This window comes from Oncorhynchus tshawytscha, linkage group LG08 (assembly GCF_018296145.1).
Source record: "Oncorhynchus tshawytscha isolate Ot180627B linkage group LG08, Otsh_v2.0, whole genome shotgun sequence".
NCBI classification, from domain to species: Eukaryota; Metazoa; Chordata; class Actinopteri; order Salmoniformes; family Salmonidae; genus Oncorhynchus; species Oncorhynchus tshawytscha.
In genome coordinates, this window is record NC_056436.1 from 30,041,565 (window position 1) to 30,069,199 (window position 27,635).

General features: G+C 45.1%; 1 protein-coding gene across 3 annotated transcripts in view; it reads right to left on the minus strand.

Annotated features, from left to right (window-relative positions):
* LOC112256673 (signal-induced proliferation-associated 1-like protein 1) overlaps window positions 1–27,635 on the minus strand; it is a 79,005-nt gene that overhangs the window by 29,315 nt on the left and 22,055 nt on the right. For 2 of the 3 annotated variants that reach the window (XM_024430082.2, XM_024430081.2), the window contains exons 2-3: window positions 601–2,162; window positions 212–342 (exon numbers count right to left, since the gene is read on the minus strand). In XM_024430082.2, the coding sequence (XP_024285850.1) occupies window positions 212–342; window positions 601–2,047 (1,578 nt within the window). In that variant the 5' untranslated portion in view covers window positions 2,048–2,162. Of the gene's footprint in view, window positions 1–211; window positions 343–600; window positions 2,163–14,055; window positions 14,143–27,635 lie in introns of all 3 variants that reach the window. The other variant, XM_042325398.1, reaches the window with a different exon arrangement.

Consider the following 27,635-nt stretch of genomic DNA (forward strand, 5'->3'; position numbering starts at 1 on the left):
GCTAGTCTTACCGTGAAACTACCAGGAAGACAGACACAGGGGAGAGTTACTGATCTACAGAAAAACAAATCTACAGACAATCGTCGTGACTGGATTTGATAACAATTCCAGAAATCTCAATCTATCTAGCAGGATCATTAACTGCTAACGTTGTTATACGTTGCATGGTCCAGGGAGAGCAGTTGTAAAGGCCGGAGGCTAGCTGTCTGACCTCTGATGTTCTGAAGATGACCCGGTAGTTGTACTGCTGGCCGTGCTCTCTGTGCTCCTCTTGTTTCTCCCTGCGCAGACTCACAGCCACCGGACCCAGAGCCTCGTCCATTCCAAAGTAGTTCCAGTGTTCTGAGGGAGAGAGAGAGAAAACGGGAGAAAGAGAAAGAGAGAGAGCAAGAGAGAGCGAGAGAAAGGGAAGTAGACAGCTATGTGTAAACATACACTTCATGCATTTGAATTTGGAAACTGTATTACACAGTGGGCTGTGTAGGACTATTTGTTTACGTTACACATTCTAGTGTTATAGTACTTCATGTACTGTATAATGTTTGTAACTGAATACGTTTGAGAGGATACATAGTGTATGTTCAGCTGAGTCTCTCTCACCTCTAAGGTAGAAGAACTTCCTGTAGTAGTAGGCTCCCAGGTCCACATGCTCTACGATGTAGTGTTTGCCTCTGTCACTGAGGGAACTGGGGCTGTCCTTGGGCCCCTCTAGCACTGCCACCCCAGCGTTAGTGCAGTGGGAGCTGAGGGACGACTCAAACTGACTGCCCTCGTTTCCCAGGGTCTCCGAGCCGCCACTCCCCTGTTTGGGGGGCCCGGCTCCCGCCTTGCGCCTTCCGTTGGTCCCAATCTCATTGCGGAAGCAGGGGCAGCTGAGGAGCATCTCGTTGCTCTGCTCGTCCCCGGTGCCCATGCTGGGGCTGTCCCTGGCCCCGGCACTGAGCTCCTCCTGGCTGCCAGCGGGGGAGCTGTAAGCCAGGCTCTGGGTGGAGGACACGGTGGAGGTGTTGGAGGCTGCAGCTGCAGCAGACGCCCCTGTGGTGGTGTTCTTCCTCTTCCCCGCTGCCGTCTGCCTGCTCTGGATGACCTCATTCAGGTCAAACATCATGCTCTGCACGTCGTAGTGGGAGAAGCCCCTCTGGCAGACCCATGGCTTGAGGGGGGTTACCCAGTCCTCTGACCGACCGTCCTCAGCATCAGAGCCGGCCCGTGGTGAGTCCGACTCCCCCCTCACGCTGCGTAGTTTACGGAATATAGACTCTCCCCCTGTCTCTGACTTGGAGCGTCTCTTTGGGGGCTTCTCTCTCTCCTTGACTCTGCTGGATGTCTGGCTCTCACTAGTCTCCTCATGTAGTTCTATGGAGGCCTGCTTGAGCCCAGCAGTCAGCAAGTCCTCTAGTCTGTCTGGTGCAGGGCTGCGCTGGTCAGGCTTGTCCCCCTGGTAGCCCTTCAGCATCTCAAAGAAGCTCTCCCCTGGCACCCCGTGCTGGTCTATAGAGGAGGTGCTGCCATACTCTCTGTGTAGTGGGGACCACTTGGCCCCTGAGGGGCCCAATTCCTCCCCACTGTCCCCGCCATCGTCCAGCTCACTGATGGTGATGTCACTGTTGCTGCGCTGGCGGATGCGGCGGATGTTTCTGTGGGAGGGGACTCTGTAGTCTGTGGGGGACAGGTAATGGCTGTCTGGGCTGTAGCTGGCCCCCTGGGTTTTACTCTTCAGTGTGTTGTGGATGCTGCGGAGCATGGATGCGTCCTGGGGGCTCATCAGGTGACCTAGTTTCAGGTGGCTCTGCCCACCTCCGTCTAAGGCTGGGGACTCTGGCTCTGTGGTAGCCTGCCAGAGAGCACCCAGGTCCTTCCTCGGGGGCCACTCGGCAACCCGTGCCCGTACCCCCATTTTAGGCACCCCCGGGCCCCCTGGAGGGTGGGCGCTGTCTGTACGTGCCCCTCCGTTGGCCAGGCGGAGGTGGCGTGTGTAGAACTCGTCGATGGCTGGGATAGAGCCCCCTACGATGCGCTCCATGGGTGGGCGCTTCAGACTGGTCATGGTGCCAAGGCCAGAGCTGGTCACCAGGGCACTCAGCAGCAAGGCATGGCTAGGCTGGATGCTCAGTGTGTCTGCTATTCCACTGGGCTCTCATCTCACTCCAACTGGCTACAACCTGAAAATAGGTTTGGTATTAGAACATACCGTAAACCCAATAATTGCATACCCTCTCATTTCATATTAACACCAACTTTCTCTAACCAGGTGAAGAGTGGAAACAGTTGGGGAATGTAAGCTGCTTAACTGGTGTTGAAAATGAAACCAATAGCTCTGGTCTGGAAAGGTAGACAATGACACAGTGGCTACCTGCCCTGATAATTGGCTGTGTGCAGTGCCCTGTTACTGATGTGTCCTCTCTCATGCTCCTAGCTTTTATTGCAGACTAGCAGGCAGCACAGTGGAAAGTATTGGACTGTGTCTAATTAGTTAATCTCCCTTTGGGCCTTGAGTAAGCAAGCTAATGTTCTCCAACTTGAATCATCTGACTGACTGTGTGGGAGGAGGAAATGGCTGCAGAACAAATTTATTTCCCAAATCGAAATTCTTAATAAAAAGTTTTGCTTTTTTTCTCGAGGCATTTGCTAAATTAGAAATGGCCTCTCTCTTTTCAGAATTCAGGGTTTTCCTGACGTGCTTTCTCCCGACATGTCCGGGGGGGTATTTATGATCGGCAGAGTCAGTCAGATAGATGCTTTTAGGAACTCCAGGACAGCCTTACAAACATGCAGACATTTCTATTCTTCAGGATTGAAAGGGATATCTGGATTTCACAAACAGGCCTGCAGAGTCATATTTGGATGTGATTTTCGCCTCCCGGAAAACTGACACAGTAAAAAGTCACTGACATTTCAATTTCATATAATGGCTCTACTTTTCAAACCAATTTCAGCATAAACATCTGGGGAAAACATGAAAGCTCAGCCAAATCCAACCTGAGCAGAATTATGCCTTCAACCTAATCATTACATTCATGTAACAAACTCCCAAAGTAGACTAGAAGGTAATTCAATAAACCAAAAGAATGCACTATTAACTATTTATATATCAAGTGTTAAACAAAATGTGAGGTTTTGATCTACCAACGAATCTTGTCCAGAGTACATTATCTGATCGATATAGGCTAGTGTGTTCAGCTGGGAGGCAGGGCTCTGGTTCCCCTCTCTATGTCACTGACGCTGGACTAGTGATTCCTATGAAGTCCCTTCACATGCTATGGATAGCAGGTTCACCAAATCAAAGTGCTGAGATACAGTTTACTAGATCAAACATCCTGAGCCCACATTCAAAAAAAAGGCCCTTGGAAAGACGACAGCAGAGAACTCTGATGTTTCTCCCCTGGCAGATTGAGCCAATTTGGCAGCGAGACACTGGGAGAGATTACGGTTCCTCTCAGTCAGTCCTGCAGCACACAAGCTGTGATCACATTAGCCACTGGTTGTCAATGCTGTGATGGGCTTTCATTTCTCCATGCCACATTCACACATCAGAGAAAACTGCTTCATACAGACACATACACTATTTCCTACATGCAAAACAGTCCCACTTTCAGGGGAAATGGACATTGACATGTATGCGAATTGATTTACTTGATGAGACATCAGAAATATGAACACGTTCTCTAAGCATGTTAATTTGAAAATGTGTCAGAAATGATTACAAGCTGAAAGAAAATCAAAAGCAGTAGAAATAAATGCTTCTGCCACTAAGAATCTCCAAACACAATAAATGAATAAATAGATTTCTATCCACACAACCAGTCCATATTACCCAGGAGCCATCAGCGTTGCTACTGTAAGCCAGTGACCCCAGGGAGATGGGTTAAATTGTCACTCTGAAAGGAGTGCCATACGTACACTCTGCACCAATAGAAATATTGTGAATAAAATACAGTACATTAGGAACCAAAACAAATATAGGCTATATTCTATGGCAGGGATCAAGTCTCTTTTTTTAATTCGTGGGAATAATTGGTGAACGAATTTCCTAAATGAAACTAATTTTGTTGCTGAATTGCTGTTGATTTGAGTCTTTTTGTTGTTGTTGCTGAAACCTTTGGGGGTCCGGTTTTGGCCTGCGTGCCTGTCTGTTGCCGACCCGTGCTCTAGAGTTCCTCCGGGGTGCCTAGTGCTCCAGGGCACCAGTCTGAGTCTCCCTCCTGATGTGCTTAATGATCTTATTGGATCTAGTATAAGTAGTGTAAATGCTTGCAGACATATTGAGATAAATAATTATCATTCTAAACAAACAAATAAACAAACAAACTGGATATCACACTGTTTCATTGACTTTTAATCAGAACATGAATACTGCTCGGACTGATGTAGACTCGCTCTATTTCAGGCTCCATATCGAAATCTCAAAATGCACTGCGATTTGCTCCTGCACCAGACAGTCTACAAAAAGGATCAAAAATAGCATCTTAATTCATCATAACATAATGTCATTATTGTTCATTATTCCGCATCAGTTTCACATTTGACTGTTAAGTAAGTCATATCATGAATGATGAAATCCAAGCTATAATAAATAGGGTAATGGAGACTGTGGTTGGTGGCGCTCACAGTGCAGGAAGAGCAGAAGTTCCTTCCTCCTGGCTGGGCCGGGGCTGTGCAGCTGGCGCACCGCTATAATGGATGGACACTTAGCCACGGCATGGCTAAACCTTGTCCTGTTTGCACTCCGCATTTCAATCACTGCAACGTTGGGCCCGCTGCCTGCCGGCTGCACAGAGCAGAGTCCACAGGGACAGATAAATAGAACACACACAGCCACCGCAGCCGAAACACAGCCACAGGCCTTAATCTGGCTTCCAAAAGACATTTTGAGGGACCGGTGTGTGTGTAACATGCATAATGATATGCTCACGTTTCCTCACATAACCTCAATTTCAGACTTTAGCCACAGGTGGGGAGAGCCTGAGAATGTGTGAGGAGAACTGAGGAGGAAAAAAACTGGGGGAAAGTGAATGAAGCCTCTGCTTCTGGCTCCCAACTCCCTATCGGTAGTGTATATTAGCATGTCAGTGGGACATGTCGAGGCACTGTAAGCCTGTTGACTAAGTGAGGTTAACTTCCTGTAATTGAGACTCTGACCTCCCAGCTGCTCCACTGGGCCTGGGGACAAATGAGTATTAGGCTGCACCACTCAGACAGAGAGAGAGAGACAGGGGTCATGTCATCACGGCTGCCACTGGGGAGACTAGGAGGGGTTGGGTTTGTTGTGCCAGCTAGGGTAATATAGCCTTATGAGTGATCTGCACAGCCAGGTGCTTTCAGTCTACTGTGTTATTAAGCAGATACACAGACCCAGTTACCAAGAACACAACATCAAAGCCACTGGCAAGAACACTTAGCACTTAGAATTTATTATTAGAATAATTTGAGATGAGAACCTTGCACTTTTCCAAGGTATTCTAAAAGCTCCCGCTAAAAGCATTTCCTTGTGAGGGTACATTCAGTAGTGTATATGTTACCCAGGCAACTCCCAGCCAGGGCTCACTGATGCCAGCTTACAATGGTGAGAGGCACACTCCTGTTGGTCGGCCTGAGCCCCATGGAGGCCAAGCTACGCCCCCATGAGAGAACCAACAACATGTCCGGGAATGCCTAGGAGACCTCTAGCTGTTTCCATGAACAGAGTGGCAGCAGATTCCCAGTGCCCTGCTTCAGTGTTAACAAAGCCCCCAACAATGGAGCAGAATAGAGCAGAATCCCTGGCCTACAAGCTGTAATCACTTCAACTTTAGCTGCTTGGCCTAGTGAGACTCACTGAATGGGACTGCCTGGCCCACACCACAACTCTTAAAGAGGCATCACTCAGCCTCCCTACCTCTCCCTGTCTCCCTACTCCTCTCCCCCAACAGGCCCACTGGGCTGTGGTCAGCTGGCACAAAGTTCCCTCTGTCCTGTGGAAGACTGGGCCTCATCTCCAGTACAGAGAGGCCTTTGATAAGAGGCTGACCCTGATTGTGTAGGAGTCACTAAGAGGACCTAATGAATCACAGAGAGGAGAAGGGGGAGAGATGGGAAAGGGGGTGGGGGAGAGAGAGATATGGGAAAGGGGGTGGAGGAGAGAGGGAGAGATGGGAAAGGGGGTGGAGCAGAGAGAGAGATGGGAAAGGGGGTGGGGGAGAGATGGGAAAGGGGGTGGAGGAGAGAGAGATGGGAAAGGGGGTGGAGGAGAGAGGGAGAGATGGGAAAGGGGGGGGGGGAGAGAGGGAGAGATGGGAAAGGGGGTGGGGGAGAGAGGGAGAGATGGGAAATGGGGTGGGGAGAGAGGGAGAGATGGGAAAGGGGGTGGGGGAGAGAGGGAGAGATGGGAAAGGGGGTGGGGGGAGAGAGAGAAAAGGGAAAGGGGGTGGAGGAGAGAGGGAGAGATGGGAAAGGGGGTGGGGGAGAGAGAGATGGGAAAGGCGGTGGAGGAGAGAGGGAGAGATGGGAAAGGGGGTGGGGGAGGGAGAGATGGGAAAGGCGGTGGAGGAGAGAGGGAGAGATGGGAAAGAGAGGTGGGGAGAGAGAGAGATGGGAAAGAGAGGTGGGGGGAGAGAGAGATGGGAAAGAGAGGTGGGGAGAGAGAGAGATGGGAAAGAGAGGTGGGGGAGAGAGAGAGATGGGAAAGGGGGTGGGGGAGAGAGGGAGAGAAGGTGTGTGCTAGAACAGTGTTTCCTATCCCTGGTCCTCCAAGTACAGTTTAGTTGTAGCCCTGGACAAACACACCTCATTCAACTCCCGAGCTCCTGGGGGGCACAGTGGTCTAAATCACTGCATCTCAGTGCTAGAGGCGTCACTACAGACCCTGGTTTGATCCCAGGCTGTACCACAACCAGATGTGATTCGTCCGGGTTAGGGGAGGGTTTGGCTGGGGTTGGCCGTCATTGTAAAAAAAGAATTTGTTCTCAACTGACTTGCCTAGTTAAATAAAGGTTAAAAAAGGTTTAAAAAAACGAATTGAGGACTTGATGATCAGTTGACAAGTTCAAATCGGGTGTGTTTGTCCAGGGTTACAATAACAATGTGTACTGTTGGGGGGCCAGAGTTGGTAAGCACTGTCCTAGAGGCATTAGAAAGGGATGAGACGAGGATAAATAATCAGAGAGATAAGCAAAGGAAGGCAAAATGGGACAATCCAAAAAAGGCCATGTCGTGTGTGAGTCAAACATTGGGACATGATGAAGTGTGTCTAATCAAGTGAGTCAAGCTCAATCTAATCCCTGACTAACATGACATGCACCTGACACAGCAGATGACTTCTGTCTGACAGATGAGCTGCCAGAGAATGATACGCAACCAACATCACTGGCTAGCCTCGTATTCACAAGGACTAAAACAGAAAGCAAACTCACAGCTCAACCACAAACTCCTCCACAGCGAGCCAGGACCAAGAGGTCATGCACCAACTGAGCAGAGAGAATTATAGCTTTGAAAGAAAAACACTCCCCAGCAATATACTCTCTCCCACACTCCTTCCCTTCCGAGAATGGTAGGAGGAGTACAGGGAAAACGAGAGGTGAGGTATAGGTCTGAGTCAGCCACCACTGTGATGAGAGACCCATTGCTGCAGCCCACGAACAGAGCAGAGGCATGGGAAAAGACAAGGCAGTAGAGGCCCATATACACCCTCGTCTTCACTCACTCTCTGCCTACTGCCTCTGTGCAGCTGGCGGCAGACTAATGCTGTCTCAACAGAATTTGTCAATGCATTGGCACGTGAAATTGTTGTGGGAAATGCATTAGATTAGCAAAAAGTCATCAACGTAAACTGTTGTTTTGAGGGTGTCAACCGCAGCCAAATTTCACCATTTGAAGGAAATGTACACTACATGAGCAACAGTATGTGGACACCTGCTCGTCGAACATCTCTTACTGAAAGGTTTGGCTCGCAACCTGCATTCCAATTCATCCCAAAGGTTTTCGATGGGGTTGAGGTCAGGGCTCTGTACAGGCCAGTCAAGTTCCACACCGATCTTGACAAACCATTTCTGCATGGACTTTGCTGTGTGCACAGGGGCATTGTCATGCTGAAACAGGAAATGGCCTTCCCCAAACTGTTGGAACAAAGTTAGAAGCACAGAATCATCTAGAACAGGGGTGGGCAACTCCAGTCCTTAGGTGCATGATTGGTGTCACACTTTTTCTCCATCCCTAGCAAACACAGCTGATTAATCAAATTTCATTCTAAACTGAAGATCATGACTAGGTGATTATTGGAGAGCTGTGTTAGCTGGGGCTGGGGCAAAACTGTGACACCAATCAGGCCCCCAAGGACTGGAATTGCCCACCCCTGATCTAGGATGTCATTGTATGCTGTCATTGTATTCCCTTCACTGGAACTAAGGGGCCTAGCCCGAACCATGAAAAACAGCCCCAGACCATTATTCCTCCTCCACCAAACTTTACAGTTGGCATTATGCATTGGGGCAGGTAGCGTTCTCCTGACATCTGCCAAACCCAGATTCGTCCGTCGGACTGCCAGATGGTGAAGCATCACGCCAGAGAACACATTTCCACTGCTTCAGAGTCCAATGGCTGCGAGCTTTACACCACTCCAGCCAAAGTTTGGCTTTGCGCTTGGTGATCTTAGGCTTGTGTGCGACTGCTCGGCCATGGGAACCCATTTCATGAAACTCCCGACAAACAGTTATTGTGCTGACGTTGCTTCCAGAGGCAGTTTGGCACTCGGTAGTGAGTGTTGCAATCAAGGACAGACGGTTTTAACGCGCTAGGCGCTTCAGCACTCAGCAGTCCTGCTCGTAGTTGTTTCCACTTCACAACAACAGAACTTACAGTTGACTGGGGCAGCTCTAGCAGGGCAGAAATTTGATAGACTTTGATGAAAGTGGCATCCTATGATGGTGCCATGTTGAAAAGACACTGAGATCTACAGTAAGGCCATTCTACTGCCAATGTTTGTCTATGGAGATTGCATGGCGGTGTCCTCAATTTTATACATGGGTTAGCCTTAATATTTGGTTGCATTGACAACCAAACACGATTCAATATCAGTTTTGCAATACAGTAAATAGCCTACTTACTTGTCGACAAGTTAACTAATGATATGTTGGATTCACGGCTCCAACTAAACCAAAAATAAAAGTAAATGAATATGATCAAGCCAGTGGGTCAGATGAAACTATCCAGGCATTAGATACATGCCCTTTAAATGTTCATATTTGGTTGCGTTGTCAACCAAATATAATTCAATATTACTTATGTAGTACAGTAAATAGTCTAAAGTTAAGGCCATATTACAAACTAATGTAACAGTATTTATTCAACCTTAAAATTAGTAACTCATCAATTGCCACAGTGAGTTTATTGTAACTATAAATGTCTTCCTATGTCATCAGAGAAAGTGTGCATGTTCAAGATAGCATGCAAAGTTCGCAGGTCTGTGGAAATCTTCACAATTGCGATAATAATCTGCTCAGAATCTTGAACAGCATCGATCACTTGCACTATGTACTTTTAATTTAACGTGAACTGCAATCCAGGTCATTTAGTTGTGCCATTAGATGAAGCACAGTCATAACACATGAAATTGTTGTATACATACAAGATAGCTGACATTGCATTTCCTTTTGAACTTTGTGGTTTTAAAATGGTTGAAAGCGCAGTGACAACACAGCTAAATCAGACGTTGTTTTTCTATTGGAATTTGGTTGTGCTTTTAAATGGTTGAAAGCATTGGGAATTCAACAAACTTCTGGCTGTCTTTTTGATTGGGTGAATAAAGGTTGAAATCTCCTTGATCAACGTCTCAACCGTTATTACGCACATTTCCACATAGAAATGACGTGGTTGCAGAGTGGGTGAGAATCTGACACCTGAGAGAAACACACATGCCTACCGTCGGGAAGCAAACGATACCCACCCACACCAAACCGCAGGCGGACGGGCTGGAATTTCGCCAATTTCGTCAATGGAGGAAGTGATGAGTGTGTGAGCAAGAGAGGAGAGATAAAAGCAAGCCCAGACAGAGTTAGAGACAGAGACTGGATAGTACAAGGTCGAGACTGTCTGACAACAGACAGTTACAAAGAAAACAGCACCAAATACCCAAAGAACCCCAAATCCACTTTGATTTCACAATCAGTGCCAATGACATCAGCTTTGATCATGGGAATAATTTCCTCACATGGATTAGCACACCACAATAAATGGTAATTGGAGCGATGACATGCTCTGCTGACCACACAGACATACAAAAGGCTTGGCATGTGAACACTTCAAAGCAACACTACTAGCTACAGCACAGCTCACCACCACCACCAGGGCCTTCAGTGGATGCCCACCACAGTTCAATGAGCATAGCTAACCACTGACAAAGTGTGATTAACTGAACCCTACGCAACAGGACAGATCTGGAGGCCAGCCAAACGAAGACACTGTCGATATCTCTGCTAGGGCCCTCTCGCTCTCTCCTCCTCCTATCCTTGGATCTTCGCTCAACCACATTCAATTGTTTTGTGTTGTGGGTAGTAATGAGATAATGGGTGGGTGGCACCACTGTCCAAATTACATTTAAGCTCGTGGTATTTGTTTCAACCAAAAGTGGTGTATTTAGAGGTTTCCTGGAGGTTTGGCATGAAGTTGTGTTATTTTGTGGAGGGCCATATTGAACTGCCTAAACGAATAACTGAACTGGTTTTGGCTTATGTAGTCTCACTGTACAGACTAAAAAACACTGCAAGCAAAACAGCTCTAAGATCCAATGTCTGACAAAGCCTATGTCTCATGGGGGGATTCTCTCTATGTATAAAAATTAATTATTCATGGTCTGCTTAATCATTCTATAGATTAATATGATTTATTCACAAGCTGTCTATGTGGTTGAGTGGGTGGAGACGAGACGGTAAAACTGGTCCTATTTAATAGAGGAGCATGAGCTTTATCCGTTTTACAAAGAGGCTCAGACTTCTGAGGTCGGCAACTTTCCCCAGCCTGCTCTGTAGTATAAAGAGCAGTGAAGAGGAAGCAGAGAGAGCATTGGTGCCTGAAGAGGAATGTGAAGCATTCTAATGAGGTGCCTGGCTGCCTCTGTTACTGGCTATAGAGAGCTGCATCAGTCAGTCAGTCTGAGCCTGCTGTAGGCTGTACTTTCCCTCTCCCTGCCCTCAATGCTGGCAGCCTCTGAACTTACCTCTCCTCTCTCCCCAACCAGAAGGGTTTTCACTCCATTTGAGAGACAAGAAGCAAGGCAAGACAGGGCCACAGGGGTAATATGCTGCAAGTCACTTCTTCGTACACACACCACAGTAGTACAAAAGGTGAATGGGTTTTATTGACGAAAGGGCTCAGCAGTCTGGGTCGAATCTATCCTCAGTAAAGATTTTCTGATATCGGATATGATATTTCAAATGACTCAATCTGAGTTCTCAAAGAGACTCAATGAATCAGGAAAGTAGGTCTACACAGGTGCATCTGTCTGCAAAGTTGATTTTTGCTCCTACATCTGAAAACCCACACTAAGAACAGGTATGGGGTGGGGTGGTAGTGGTGGTAGTGATGGTGCTGGTAGTGATGGGGGGGGGGTGGTGTGATGGTGGTAGTGATGGTGGGGGTGGTGGTAGTGATGGTGGTGGTAGTGATGGTGGTGGTAGTGGTAGTGATGGAGGTAGTGGTGGTGATGGTAGTGATGGTGGTGGTGGTAGTGGTGGTGGTAGTGAGTGATGAGTGGTGGTAGTGATGGTGGTGGTAGTGGTGGTAGTGGTGGTGGTGGAAGTGGTGGTGGTGGTAGTGGTGGTAGTGATGGTGGTGGTAGTGATGGTGGTAGTGGTAGTGATGGTAGTGGTAGTGATGGTGGTAGTGGTAGTGATGGTAGTGGTAGTGTTGGTGGTAGTGGTGGTGGTGGTGGTAGTGATGGTGGTGGTAGTGATGGTGGTGGTAGTGGTGATGGTGGTAGTAGTGATGGTGGTGGTAGTGGTGGTAGTGGTGGTGGTAGTGATGGTGGTGGTGGTGATGGTAGTGATGGTGGTGGTAGTGATGGTGGTGGAAGTGGTGGTGGTGGTTATAGTGGTGGTGGTGGTAGTAGTGATGGTGGTGGTAGTGATGGTGGTGGTAGTGATGGTGGTAGTGATGGTGGTGGTAGTGGTGGTGGTGGTGGTGGTAGTGATGGTGGTGGTAGTGATGGTGGTGGTAGTGGTGGTAGTGGTGGTGATGGTGGGGGTGCAGGAGATTCAAAAGACATCTGGAGGTATTAACTGTGACAACCACGTCTCAGGCGTGCTCTAGAGGGAGAACACTGACAGCCATTTTCCATCAAAATTCTCTGCCAACGTCTTACCCTTCCCAGCGCCTTAGCTTCCCCTCTGAATTAAACACAGACAAGAGATTCATGACATGTCGCCTTGAGAGATGTCTTTGAAATTCAGATCGTTGATGCCAGTGGCACTACCATGGTTTACTGCAGTCAATTTGTGAGGAGTGATGGGGGGCTTTCTCCACTGTTGTTTTATGCTTATTGGTGTGATTGACTCCCCTTCTACTACCTCTTCTCTACAACTTTCTCACACTCAGTGTCTTTCTCTCACCCAATGTTAGTTTAGAATAGAGGATGTGCATGCAGACTTCACATCAACTCCCTATCCAACCACCCACCTTGCACTCTGAATAGAAACGACTGTGAAACTATGTGCTGCTTTTTCCTCCAGGCCACAATACACAATGCAATCAATGTTAGGAGCCCTTGACCAAAGTTTGCCTTGCAGGGGGGATTTCGCAACCGGGCCATTCATTTTTTTTGCTAGCTTGAGCAGTTCCCAGAAGCATATGCGATATAAAAATTAGGCAGAGCAGGATGAGCTAAAAGGGAGTGAATGTCACCTTCCTCAATGCAGTCCACAAAGGTAAATAATCCCTTCAAATAATCGGAGGTAAAACTGGACCCATTTGTGATCAAACAAATACCCTCATCTTAACGGATTTGGGGGCGGTGGGTGGATAATGCTATAGTGACACAAACAGGGAGAGATGAGCCTGAAATAGAAGTGATAGATAGCATAGCAGTATAATTAACCCAGGGATGGGGCGGTTGAATTCGTTGAGTGTCTGCATCATATAATTCATCCTCTCCAGATGCAAAGCCCTGGTGGCGAGCCAAGCACCAGCCTTCCTTCCTTCCCCCAAGGCTGCTATCAACTCGCCCTCAGATGACAGTAATTCAGCATCAAAACAATGGGGACTTTGCACTCAGGCTAAATTTCCACGAGCCTAGCATAGACTCGTTTGACTGCTACACTGAATCAATGTCAGAACCAATAATACGAACAGAGAATGCTCACTATGAGAGAATGTATGAACTGAGTTTGGGGAATCTAGTGAAAATGCAAGCAGTTAAACTAATCAACACCTTAATGACAGGCTAGTATTTCCACGATGAGGATTAGAACGGAGACATTTTGATTTGGCCCCTTCATTAGGTAGTTCAATAGATGATTGGGTGAGTGTTCGATCCAGGAGCAGTGCATTGACACATGCCTGGGACATCAAGGGCAGCCAGTGTCCGTGCATGTCCGGGCTCTGTGCTGGTGCTGTACGGGGGTAGATTTGTGCTTTGTGTGCCAGTCAGCCCGTTAGCGATAATTTGGTGAACTGCCCAGTGCCAGTCCATACTGGGCCACAGCCAAAACACCCATTTTTGTCTTCCATATTGTACGCTGTGGGTCTCAGGACAACAGGGACTGAACAACAGTCCTGGACAACTGTTAAACCATGTACATAATCATATCCATGTCCCACAAAATACACAAATTAACAAAATCTCTCTTATGTCCCTGTGTATGTGAGCGTGTTTGCGGGCTGCGCAACATCCATGCACGCAACGTTCATGCGTGTGTGTGTGTGTGTGTGTGAGAGAGCGAGAGACAGAGAGAGAGACAGAGAGAGAGACAGAGAGAGAGAGAGAGAGAGAGAGAAATTCATGGTTCTAGTGACAAACTGCAGTATAGCAGCAAGGTCAGTTGACAGTGAGCTGACAGATTCCCTCTGCAGAGGTGTCAATATGGCACAGACCTGTGATGTTTGTAAGCCATCCAGCAGCATCCTTTCACACCATGGGCCAGGGCACAGAGGCACAGAGACACAGGGGCTAAAGCACAGCTAAATGAGACAAAAATATCATTTAAATATCTTTCAATTCAGAGTCTAACAAGATACTGAGAATAATATGCTATCTACAGACCTGTCAACTCATGTACTTATAACTCTGTTACTACTAATACTGCATAGAGAATGTCATCATCATGCTTAGAGTATCTCTGTTACATAAACATTGCATCTGTTGCCATAACACTGACAATGAAATAACTGCATCAATCCTATCAGATGACACAAAACAACACACCTCTAGGTCGTGGGTTACACATTGCTTGTTGATAAATATTATATCACATGTATAAATCATGCCATAATGATAATAACTTTAAAAACATTTAAAAAATGTCTCTCCCCGAATAATCTTTTGCTCGGGACAGGGACGTTGTCAATATATTGTGACTCTTTTTGACATTGGGCTGTCAGAGCTGGTTGGCTGGGTTGATCTGACTGGAGAGCTGTAGTGACAGGTGGAAACATCAGTATGAAAAGGGTCAGGAACTCACTGAGTAAACATATGATAAGCTACCATCAGCTCCCGTCTGTCTACCACCAAACACCACCAAAACCGCTAAAATAATCCCAGTCCAACAAGATACAGTAAACTTCATCTCGTATTGACAGATTCTGTTGAGTAAGCCTGTGACCAGCAACATGCGGCAAGGAAGGACACACACACTAACCAAAACCTATATTGTCATTCATAAAAAAATAGTTGCATGTATGATCCCTCATTACCAAGAAGTGAGTTATGACAGACATGGGGCTGTGATGGTCATGGCATTTTGGATGACGGTTATTGGTCAGCCAAATGACCGCCGTCGCCATTATAATAGTTTAAATAGCAACAACAACAAAAAAGAAACAAAAAATCATAATAATTGTGTTTTTAAAAGATGCACATTTTCTCTTTTCCTCCGCTCCTGACGGTGTGTACTGCTGAAGGGAGGGGAGCATTGCTTAGGCAACCAAAGACTTGTTTGTTTCAGCAAGGAGCAAAGATTCATCACGTTGTAAAACTGTAGAAACTGACTCAAATACCTGACCATCCTCTCTTCAGTGAGATGTTTGTTCCACACAAAAAATTAGGGCTGACCCCATTTAGCCGACTGGTCGATAGGCTGTTGGTTGACCGAGAGCAGTTGTAAAAAATGTAGTACAAAATTAACGGTGTTCAAGACAACTGTCTGATTCGCTTCCGCCTGAGTGGACTAATCCATTGTGAAGGCTGTGGGGGTGGCATAGTCCATCACTCTAAGACATGTGCTACTGAAATTGTATATGGTTATATTATGTAAGAACAATGGTGCAGCAATAACACATCTCTCGCATTGGATAGTGGCCGCCGCTGTCTGAGGTCCTGAAACACATAAGTGCGCTGCTGAATTAGCGCCTTTTCCTAGACCATGTTGCTATGTGCATAATAGCAAAGTTAACCAGCATATTGGTGTTGAGAACAATGCGGCTGAGGCAGCAGCAGAATGACCAGCCCTTATTGTCTAAGAAAAGTGAGGAGAGAGGAAACCCGAGCTAAATTAGGTCTATAATCAATAGTCTAACTGTTAAATTTAATTTTACTATTTTATACTTAGTAGAATAATAGTGAAGACATAAAAACTATGAAATAACACATATGTAGTAATCAAAAAAGTGTTAAACAAATCAAAATATATTTTATATTTCAGATTCTTCAAAGTAGCCAGCTGTTGCCTTGATGACAGCTTTGCGCACTCTTGGCATTCTCTCAACCAGCTTCATGAGGTAGTCACCAGGAATGAATTTCAATTAAAAGGTGTGCCTTGTTAAAAGTTCATTTGTGGAATTTCTTTCCTTCTTAGTGTGTTTTAGTTGTGTTGTGACAAGTTAGGGTTGGTATACAGAATATTGCCCTATTTGGTAAATGATCAAGTCCATATTATGACAAGAACAGCTCAAATAAGCAAAGAGAAACAACAGTCCATCAATACTTTTAAGACATGAAGGTCCGTTAATACGGAACATTTCAAGAACTTTGAAAGTTTTTTCAAATGAAGTCGCTAAAAACCAACCACTATGATGAAACTGGCTCTCATGAGGAACGCCACAGGAAAGGAAAACCCAGAGTTACCTCTGCTGCAGAGGATAAGTTCATTAAGAGTTACCAGCCTCAGAAATTGCAGCCCAAATAAATGCTTCACAGAGTTCAAGTAATAGACACGTCTCAACTAGAGGTCAACCGATAATGATTTTTCAACGCCGATACCGATTATTGGAGGACCACAAAAAAAAGCCGAGACCGATTAATCGGCCGATTTGTATATATTTATTTGTAATAATGACAATTACAACAATACTAAATGAATAACAAACACTTTTATTTTAACTTATTTATAATACATAAATAAAATCAATTTAGTCCCAAACAAATAATGAAACATGTTCAATTTGGCTTAAATAAGGCAAAAACAGTGTTGGAGAAGAAAGTAAATGTGCAATATGTGCCATGTAAAAAAGCTAACGTTTATGTTCCTTGCTCAGAACATGAGAAAATATGAAAGCTGGTGGTTCCTTTTAACATCAGTCTTCAATTTTCCCAGTTAAGAAGTTTTAGGTTGTAGTTATTATAGGAATTATGACGTGTCGACTATTTCTCTCTATACCATTTGTATTTCGTATAACTTTGACTGTTGGATATTCTTATAGGCACTTTAGTATTGCCAGCCTAATCTCGGGAGTTGATAGGCTTGAAGTCATAAACAGCGCTATGCATCAAGCATTGCTAAGAGCTGTTCACAAACGCAGTAAAGTGCTGTTTGAATGAATGCTTACGAGCGTGCTGCTGCCTTCCACTGCTCAGTCAGACTGCTCTATCAAATATCAAATCATAGACTTAATCATAATAAACACAGAGAAATACAAGCCTTAGGTCAAATATGGTCAAAACTGGAAACTATCATTTAAAAAACAAAACATTTATTCTTTCAGTGAAATACGGAACCATTCCATATTTTATAGAACAGGTGACATCCCTAAGTCTAAATATTGCTGTTACATTGCACAACCTTCAATGTTATGTCATAATTATGTAATTCTGGCAAACTAATTACGGTCTTTGTTAGGAAGAAATGGTCTTCACACAGTTCGCAATGAGCCAGGCGGCCCAAACTGCTGCATATACCCTGACTCTGCTTGCACAGAATGCAAGAGATTTCCCTAGTTAATATTGCCTGCTAACATGCATTTATTTGAACTAAATATGCAGTTTTAAAAATATACACTTCTGTGTATTGATTTTAAGAAAGGCATTGACGTTCATGGTTAGTTACATTTCTGCAACGATTGTGCTTTTTTTGCGAATGTGCTTTTGTTAAATCATCACCCGTTTGGCGAAGTTGAAGAAGGCTGTGATTCGATGGCAAATTAACAGGCACCGCTTTGATTATATGCAATGCAGGACAAGCTAGTTAACCAAGTAATATCATCAACCATGTGTAGGTAACTGGTGATCATGTGAAAATTGATTGCTTTTTATAAGATAAGTTTAATGCTAGCTAGCTACTTACCTTCCCTCCTTGCAGCCATGAGGTCATTTTGATGCTGCACTCGCATAACTAGCCTGTTCAACCTCTCTTTTGTGTCGTCTGAGATTCCCAAAGATTGGAAAGCAGCTGCGGTCATCCCCCTCTTCAAAGGGGGGGACACTCTTGACCCAAACTGCTACAGACCTATATCTATCCTACCGTGCCTTTCTAAGGTCTTCGAAAGCCAAGTCAACAAACAGATTACCGACCATTTCGAATCTCACCATACCTTCTCTGCTATGCAATCTGGTTTCAGAGCTGGTCATGGGTGCACCTCAGCCACGCTCAAGGTCCTAAACGATATCTTAACCGCCATCGATAAGAAACATTACTGTGCAGCCGTATTCATTGATCTGGCCAAGGCTTTCGACTCTGTCAATCACCACATCCTCATCGGCAGACTCGACAGCCTTGGTTTCTCAAATAATTGCCTCGCCTGGTTCACCAACTACTTCTCTGATAGAGTTCAGTGTGTCAAATCGGAGGGTCTGCTGTCCGGACCTCTGGCAGTCTCTATGGGGTGTCCGGACCTCTGGCAGTCTCGAGGAGATGTGATGGTGTGGGGGTGCTTTGCTGTTGACACTGTCTATGATTTATTTACAATTCAAGGCACACTTAACCAACATAGCTAACACAGCATTCTGCAGCGATACGCCATCCCATCTGGTTTGCGCTTAGTGGAACTATACTTTGTTTTTCAATGACAGTTTAGATGCGATCACCATATAAATTTAAAGATGAAAAAGCCTGGAAGGAGGAGAGATGACTAGAAACGATTCGGTTGGCCATTTTATGTGTGGATTAATTGTCGGAGTAGAGGTCCTTGTGCATTTCAAGTAAAATAACTCTATGTTTATATCCCAGGACAAATTAGCTAGCAACAGCAAGCTAGCTAAATAGGACAAATTATACTGTAGTGTGTTTGATTAAAACACATAGGATGTTTCTATACATGGAAAAATACAAATTTAAACATTTCAACCAATCAATTGGTCGAAAGAATAGACGACTCTTGGTCGACCAAGATGTTTTTTTTTGTCGGGGACAGCCCTACAAAAAATACAAATAATGAAAATAGTTTTAAACAGTTATGACGGTTATTTTATTTCATGAAGGTCTTCATCCATAATCGTCGGTTACATGATTATACGGTTATTGTGCCACAAACTCTGTGGTTTTTCTAGAATAATAACAGAGTAATAGCATGTGTATGAGGATCATTAAGATACATGTCATTTAGAAAGCCTGACGCAGCAGCACCGTGAGACACCTTTTCCCCGGTAACACAGATGTCAAGGTGAAAGCCTCATTAATATCCCCTCACACCGCCAAATAGCTGCTCTGCTGCTCCCATACACTAATTGCTTCTCTACCACACAAGACGATGTGTTCTGGAAAAGATGAGTACTTTTAATTAACCCATCGAACGACTGTGGATTAACAGTAAGGGGTCTTATCCATTCAAATCTCATAGAAGAGTAAGGGCTACTATAACTCTAATGTTCTGCAAGGCCATGTCATAATTTTAGGAACATCAAGTCCTAGCTGCCTGCAGGTGCTGACTACAGGATAAATATGTTGCTGTTAAGAGTCCCAGGCTATGATGAAGGGGAGGAGAAACACTGGATCACCACACTGAGGAGCCCAGCTGACAGTATATAATCAAACAGCACACAGAAAGCTGGCTCAGTCAATGAGCTAGATCTAACAGAATGTGGGCACCTTATTGCAGATTCACACAGCATGAAAATGCTGCAATGTGAAGTAAAATACACTACATGGCCAAAATGGTTGTATACACTTGCTTGTCGAACATCTCATTCCAAAATCATGGGCATTAATATGGAGTTGGTCCCCACTTTGCTGCTATAACAGCCTCCAGTCTTCTGGGAAGGCTTTCCACTAGATGTTGGAACATTGCTTCGGGGACTTAATTCCATTCAGCCACCAGAGCATTAGTGATGTCGGGCACTGATGTTGGACGATTAGGCCTGGCTCGCAGTCTGCATTCCAATTCATCCCAAAGGTGTTCGAAGGTGTTGAGATCAGGGTTCTGTGCAGGCCAGTCAAGTTCTTCCAAACCGATCTCAACAAACCCTTTCTGCAATATCATGCTGAAACAGGAAAGGGCCTTCCCCAAACTGTTGCCACAAAGTTGAAAGCACAGAATTGTCTAGAATGCCACTGTATGCTGTAGCATTAAGATCTCCCTTCACTGGAACTAAGGGACCTTGGCCGAACCATAAAAAATAGCATCAGACCATTATTCCTCCTCTACCAAACTTTACAGTTGGGACTATGCATTGGGGCAGGTAGTTTTCTACTGGCACCAGCCAATCCCAGATTTGTCCATCAGACTGCCTGATGGTGAATCGTGATTCATCACTCCAGAGAATGCGTTTCCACTGCTCCAGAGTCCAATGGCGCTGAGCTTTACACCACTCCAGCCGACGCTTGGCTTTGCGCATGGTGATCTTAGGCTTGTGTGCAGCTGCTCGGCCATGGAAACCCATTTCATGAAACTCCCAACAAACAGTTACTGTGCTGACATTGCTTCCAAAGGCAGTTAGGAACTCGGTAGTGTTACCGACTCGGCGGTCCTATTCTGTGAGCTTGCGTGGCCTACCACTTTGTGGCTGAGCCGTTGTTGCTCCTAGACGTTTCCACTTCACAATAAAAGTAATTACAGTTGACTGGGGAAGCTCTAGCAGTGCAGAAATTTGACCAACTGACTTGTTGGCAAGGTGGCATCCTATGACAGTAGTGCCATGTTGAATGTCACTGAGCTCTTCAGTAAGGCCATTTTACTGCCAATGTTTGTCTATGGAGATTGCATGGCTGTTCACTTCATGTTATACACCTGTCAGCAACGGGTGTGGCTGAAATAGCCGAATCTACTAATTTGAAGGGGTGTCCCCATACTGTTGTATATATAGTGTATGTAGGATCAACATATCACACTGTATTATATTAGTCTTATATACCAAATCAAATCAAATCAAATCAAATCAAATGTTATTTGTCACATACACATGGTTAGCAGATGTTAATGCGAGTGTAGCGAAATGCTTGTGCTTCTAGTTCCGACAATGCAGTAATAACGAACAAGTAATCTAACTAACAATTCCAAAAAAAAAACTACTGTCTTATACACAGTGTAAGGGGATAAAGAATATGTACATAAGGATATATGAATGAGTGATGGTACAGAGCAGCATAGGCAAGATACAGTAGATGGTATTCGAGTACAGTATATACATATGAGATGAGTATGTAAACAAAGTGGCATAGTTAAAGTGGCTAGTGATACATGTATTACATAAGGATACAGTCGATGATATAGAGTACAGTATATACGTATGCATATGAGATGAATAATGTAGGTTAAGTAACATTATATAAGGTAGCATTGTTTAAAGTGGCTAGTGATATATTTACATCATTTCCCATCAATTCCCATTATTAAAGTGGCTGGAGTTGAGTCAGTGTCAGTGTGTTGGCAGCAGCCACTCAATGTTAGTGGTGGCTGTTTAACAGTCTGATGGCCTTGAGATAGAAGCTGTTTTTCAGTCTCTCGGCCCCAGCTTTGATGCACCTGTACTGACCTTGCCTTCTGGATGATAGCGGGGTGAACAGGCAGTGGCTCGGGTGGTTGATGTCCTTGATGATCTTTATGGCCTTCCTGTAGCATCGGGTGGTGTAGGTGTCCTGGAGGGCAGGTAGTTTGCCCCCGGTGATGCGTTGTGCAGACCTCACTACCCTCTGGAGAGCCTTACGGTTGAGCGCGGTGCAGTTGCCATACCAGGCGGTGATACAGCCCGCCAGGATGCTCTCGATTGTGCATCTGTAGAAGTTTGTGAGTGCTTTTGGTGACAAGCCGAATTTCTTCAGCCTCCTGAGGTTGAAGAGGCGCTGCTGCGCCTTCCTCACGATGCTGTCTGTGTGAGTGGACCAATTCAGTTTGTCTGTGATGTGTATGCTGAGGAACTTAAAACTTGCTACCCTCTCCACTACTGTTCCATCGATGTGGATGGGGGTGTTCCCTCTGCTGTTTCCTGAAGTCCACAATCATCTCCTTAGTTTTGTTGACGTTGAGTGTGAGGTTATTTTCCTGACACCACACTCCGAGGGCCCTCACCTCCTCCCTGTAGGCCGTCTCGTCGTTGTTGGTAATCAAGCCTACCACTGTTGTGTCGTCCGCAAACTTGATGATTGAGTTGGAGGCGTGCATGGCCACGCAGTCGTGGGTGAACAGGGAGTACAGGAGAGGACTCAGAAAGCACCCTTGTGGGGCCCCAGTGTTGAGGATCAGCGGGGAGGAGATGTTGTTGCCTACCCTCACCACCTGGGGGCGGCCCGTCAGGAAGTCCAGAACCCAGTTGCACAGGGCGGGGTCGAGACCCAGGGTCTCGAGCTTGATGACGAGCTTGGAGGGTACTATGGTGTTGAATGCCGAGCTGTAGTCGATGAACAGCATTCTCACATAGGTATTCCTCTTGTCCAGATGGGTTAGGGCAGTGTGCAGTGTGGTTGAGATTGCATCGTCTGTGGACCTATTTGGGCGGTAAGCAAATTGGAGTGGGTCTAGGGTGTCAGGTAGGGTGGAGGTGATATGGTCCTTGACTAGTCTCTCAAAGCACTTCATGATGACGGATGTGAGTGCTACGGGGCGGTAGTCGTTTAGCTCAGTTACCTTAGCTTTCTTGGGAACAGGAACAATGGTGGCCCTCTTGAAGCATGTGGGAACAGCAGACTGGTATAGGGATTGATTGAATATGTCCGTAAACACACCGGCCAGCTGGTCTGCGCATGCTCTGAGGGCGCGGCTGGGGATGCCGTCTGGGCCTGCAGCCTTGCGAGGGTTAACACGTTTAAATGTCTTACTCACTTCGGCTGCAGTGAAGGAGAGACCGCATGTTTTCGTTGCAGGCCGTGTCAGTGGCACTGTATTGTCCTCAAAGCGGGCAAAAAGTTATTTAGTCTGCCTGGGAGCAAGACATCCTGGTCCGTGACTGGGCTGGGTTTCTTCCTGTAGTCCGTGATTGACTGTAGACCCTGCCACATGCCTCTTGTGTCTGAGCCGTTGAATTGAGATTCTACTTTGTCTCTGTACTGGCGCTTAGCTTGTTTGATAGCCTTGCGGAGGGAATAGCTGCACTGTTTGTATTCAGTCATGTTACCAGACACCTTGCCCTGATTAAAAGCAGTGGTTCGCGCCTTCAGTTTCACACGAATGCTGCCATCAATCCAAGGTTTCTGGTTAGGGAATGTTTTAATCGTTGCTATGGGAACGACATCTTCAACGCACGTTCTAATGAACTCGCACACCGAATCAGCGTATTCGTCAATGTTGTTGTCTGACGCAATACGAAACATCTCCCAGTCCACGTGAAGGAAGCACGTAGGCTTGTGGTAGGCTTGATTACCAACATTTCCTTTGCATGTGAATTATTTCCAGTTATTTATTTGACCATGGTTCCAGTTCTGGCTTGATTCACTTTTGCTCCTATTATGTACAATAAAGCCTCAGAGTTAATCAATTCATTCAGTGTCATTTGTGCAGCATTCATTCAGGCAGCATTGCATAACGATAGCCATGCTAAATTACAAATGTCAAACCTGCATGGTGCGCTGCTGCTGACCTGTACTGCACACACTAGAGGTTGACCGATTAATTGGCATGGCCGATTAATTGGGGCCGATTTCAAGTTTTCATAACAATCGGTAATCTGCAATCTACTAGTTTAACTAGCTTGTCCTGCGTTGCATATAATCAATGCGGTGCCTGTTAATTTATCATCGAATCGCAGCCTACTTCGCCAAACGGGTGATCATTTCACAAAAGCGTATTCGTGAAAAAAAGCACAATCATTGCACCAATGAACCTAACAATGAACATCAATGCCTTTCTTTAAACCTGCATATTTAGCTAAAATAAATTAATGTAAGCAGGCAATATTAACTAGGGAAATTGTGCCGCTTCTCTTGCGTTCAGTACAATTAGAGTCAGGGTATATGCAGCAGTTTGGGCCTCCTGGTTCGTCGCGAACTGTGTGAAGACCATTTCTTCCTAACAAAGACCGTAATTAATTTGCCAGAATTTTACATAATTATGACATAACATTGAAGGTTATGCAATGTAACAGCAATATTTAGACATAGGGTTGCCACCAGTTAGATAAAATACAGAACGGTTTTGTATTTCACTGAAAGAATAAACGTTTTGATTTCTAAATGATAGTTTCTGGTTTTGACCATATTAATGACCTAAGGCTCGTAATTCTGTGTGTTTATTATATTATAATTAAGTCTATGATTTGATATTTGATAGAGCAGTCTGACTGAGCAGTGGAAGGCAGCAGCAAGCTCGTAAGCATTCAGTCAAACAGCACTTTACTGCGTTTACCAGCAGCTCTTCGCAATGCTTGAAGCACAGCGCTGTTTATGACTTCAAGCCGATCAACTCCCGAGATTAGGCTGGCAATACTATAATGTCTATAAGAACAAAGGTATATGAAGGTATATGAAATACAAATGGTATAGAGAGAAATAGTACTATAATTCCTATAACTACAACCTAAAACTTCTTAACAGATTACTGACCATTTCAAATCCCACCATACCTTCTCCGCTATGCAATCTGGTTTCTGAGCTGTTCATGGGTGCACCTCAGCCACGCTCAAGGTTCTAAACTACATCATAACCGCCATCGATAAGAGACATTACTTTGCAGCCGTATTCATCGACCTGGCCAAGGCTTTCGACTCTGTCAATCACAACATTCTTAATGGCAGACTCGACAGCCTTGGTTTCTCAAATGATTGGCTAGCCTGGTTTACCAACTACTTCTCCGATAGAGTTCAGTGTGTCAAATCGGAGGGCCTGTTGTCTGGACCTCTGACAGTCTCTATGGGTGTGCCACAGGGTTCAAATCTCGGGCCGACTCTCTTCTCTGTATACATCAATGATGTTGCTCTTGCTGCTGGTGATTCTCTGATCCACCTCTATGCAGACGACACCATTCTGTATACTTCTGGCCCCTCCTTGGACACTGTGTTAACTAACCTCCAGACGATCTTCAATGCCATACAACTCTCCTTCCGTGGCCTCCAACTGCTCTTAAACGCAAGTAAAACTAAATACATGCTTTTCAATCGATCGCTGCCATCACCTGCTCGCCCGTCCAGCATCACTACTCTGGACTGCTCTGACTTGGAATACGTGGTTAGACTGTAAACTCTCCTTCCAGACTCACATTAAGCATCTCCAATCCAAAATTAAATCTAGAATCAGCTTCCTATATCGCAACAAAGCATCCTTCACTCGTGCTGCCAAACATATCCTCGTAAAACTGACCATCCTACCGATCCTCGACTTCGGTGATGTCATCTGTAAAATAGCCTCCAACACGCTACTCAACAAACTGGATGCAGTCTATCACAGTGCCATCCGTTTTGTCACCAAAGCCCCATACACTACCCACCATTGTGACCTGTACGCTCTCATTGGTTGGCCCTCGCTTCATACTCGTCGCCAAACCCACTGGCTACAGGTTATCTACAAGTCTTTGCTAGGTAAAGCCCCACCTTATCTCAACTCACTGGTCACCATAGCAGCACCCACTCGTAGCACACGCTCCAGCAGGTATATAGCACTGGTCACCCCCCAAAGCCAATTCCTCCTTTGGTTGTCTATCCTTCCAGTTCTCTGCTGCCCATGACTGGAACGAATTGCAAAAATCTCTGAAGCTGGAGACTCACATCTCCCTCACTAGCTTTAAGCACCAGCTGTCAGAGCATTTTACAGATCACTGCACCTGTACTTAGCCTATCTGTAAACAGCTCATCTATCTACCTACCTCATCCCCATACTGGTATTTATTTATTTATTTTGCTCCTTTGCACCCCAGTATCTCTACCTGCACATTCATCTTCTGCCGATCTACTATTCCAGTGTTTAATTGCTATATTGTAATTACTTCGCCACCATGGCCTATTTATTTCCTTAACTTACCTCATTTGCACTCACTGTATATAGACTTTTTGTCTTCTTTTGTTCTACTGTATTATTGACTGAATGTTTTGTTTATTCCATGTGTAACTCTGTGTTGTTCTATGTGTCGAATTGCTTTAAAAGCTTTATCTTGGCCAGGTCGCAGTTGCAAATGAGAACTTGTTCTCAACTAGCCTACCTGGTTAAATAAAGGTGAAATAAAAAAATACAAAAAATAAAAACTGGGAATATTGAAGACTTATGTTAAAAGGAACCACTAGCTTTCATATATTCTTATGTTCTGAGCAAGGAACTTAAACGTTAGCTTTTTTACATGTCACATATTGCACTTTTACTTTCTTCTCTAACACTGTTTTTGCCTTATTTAAACCAAATTGAACATGTTTCATTATTTATTTGAGACAAAACTGATTTTATTTATGTATTATATAAAGTTAAAATAAAAGTGTTCATTCAATATTGTTGTAATTGTCATTATTACAAATATATATACTGTATATAAAAATCATCCGATTAATCGGTATCGGCTTTTTTTGGTCCCCCAATAATTGGTATCGGCGTTGAAAAATCATAATCGATCGACCTCTAGCACACACACTACACTGTAGCTCACACTGTAGACAACTCTGGAACAGTGCTGATCAAAAATAATTTCCATACAAGCCAGAACTGATCTATCTACACAAGACCTAGGGTGGAGCGCTTCCCTATACCCATCAAAAAGAAACTGAAAAATACAGAGAACTCATTCACAGACAAAAACACCAAAAGGCCTACAGATTAGCATATACTTTATTGGGCTGACAACGTGTAACAGTTGTTCCAATTTTTCCATTGTAGTCTTGGTTCAAGGGACTCAGGAAAAAGCGGAATGCAATTAACACGCCCCACTCATACCCCCACCTCGCTCTAATCAAGGCTCAGAATCCCCAGAAGTCTTGAAGGAAAAAACATGCTGAGGTTTGAGCTCTGTGTGATCCTTAATTTGCATTTGTACAATAACAGGAGTGTCACACACACACACACACACACACACACACACACACACACACATTGCATCAGAGCTGTGGTGGGAGCGTCAACCTGGTTCACTGCAGACATAGTGACGTCTGCAGTGGTTAACTAACAACATATCAAAGTTAAGGTTATCCGTGTTGTTTACAGGGAACCAAATGGAGCAGAAGGGTGAGAGGCCATGGTGTGCAGGTGCAGGGGGTTTTGATTCCAACAGTACTTGATCCCTTGTGACTTCTGCTAATTAGCATTCAAGGCAGGGAGCCACCCCACATAAAAACTATTCCACCAGCCATAAAAGGCCCACATCACAAAGGATCCTCCCTGCCTCTAATTGAGCAATAATGGCAGGCAGGCTTTTATGTGATACCTTGCACTGCAGACTGCACACCTCTTTGCCATGCAGTCCCTCCTTAGGTAATGTATTGTAGCAGATGACCACCCTTCAACTCAGCACTTGTTACCGTAACAAAGGGAGAATATCATGGTACACCCCTATTTAGATATGAGACACAGTGCCACCGTTTCAATTGGCATTTCCATAGATCAGATCTAGAGTTAGTCTAATAGTCTAGCTCCTTGTCCTTGGCTTCAAGAGCAACATCATAAAAAAACAGACCAAATCTGTCAAAAGTGTATTGCTATTTATTGCTGAGAGGATGAGCTTCCAAGTAGGCCTCCATCCAGCAGCTTTGGATTTGGGGAGTTGATGTATGTATCTCATTCCAGCAGCAAAGCTGTAGCCAAGGTACCCAGAAATACATAAATGAAATACACAGGAAACAGGCTGGGAGGAAAGCCTGGAAAAGCAGCAGTCATGTTTGTTATTGGTTGGGCCCAATCTGCTCTCTCCACCTAGGGACAGATGGAAAGTGTCTCTCTCCAGCAGTTAAGCTGTCCCACTCACTCCCT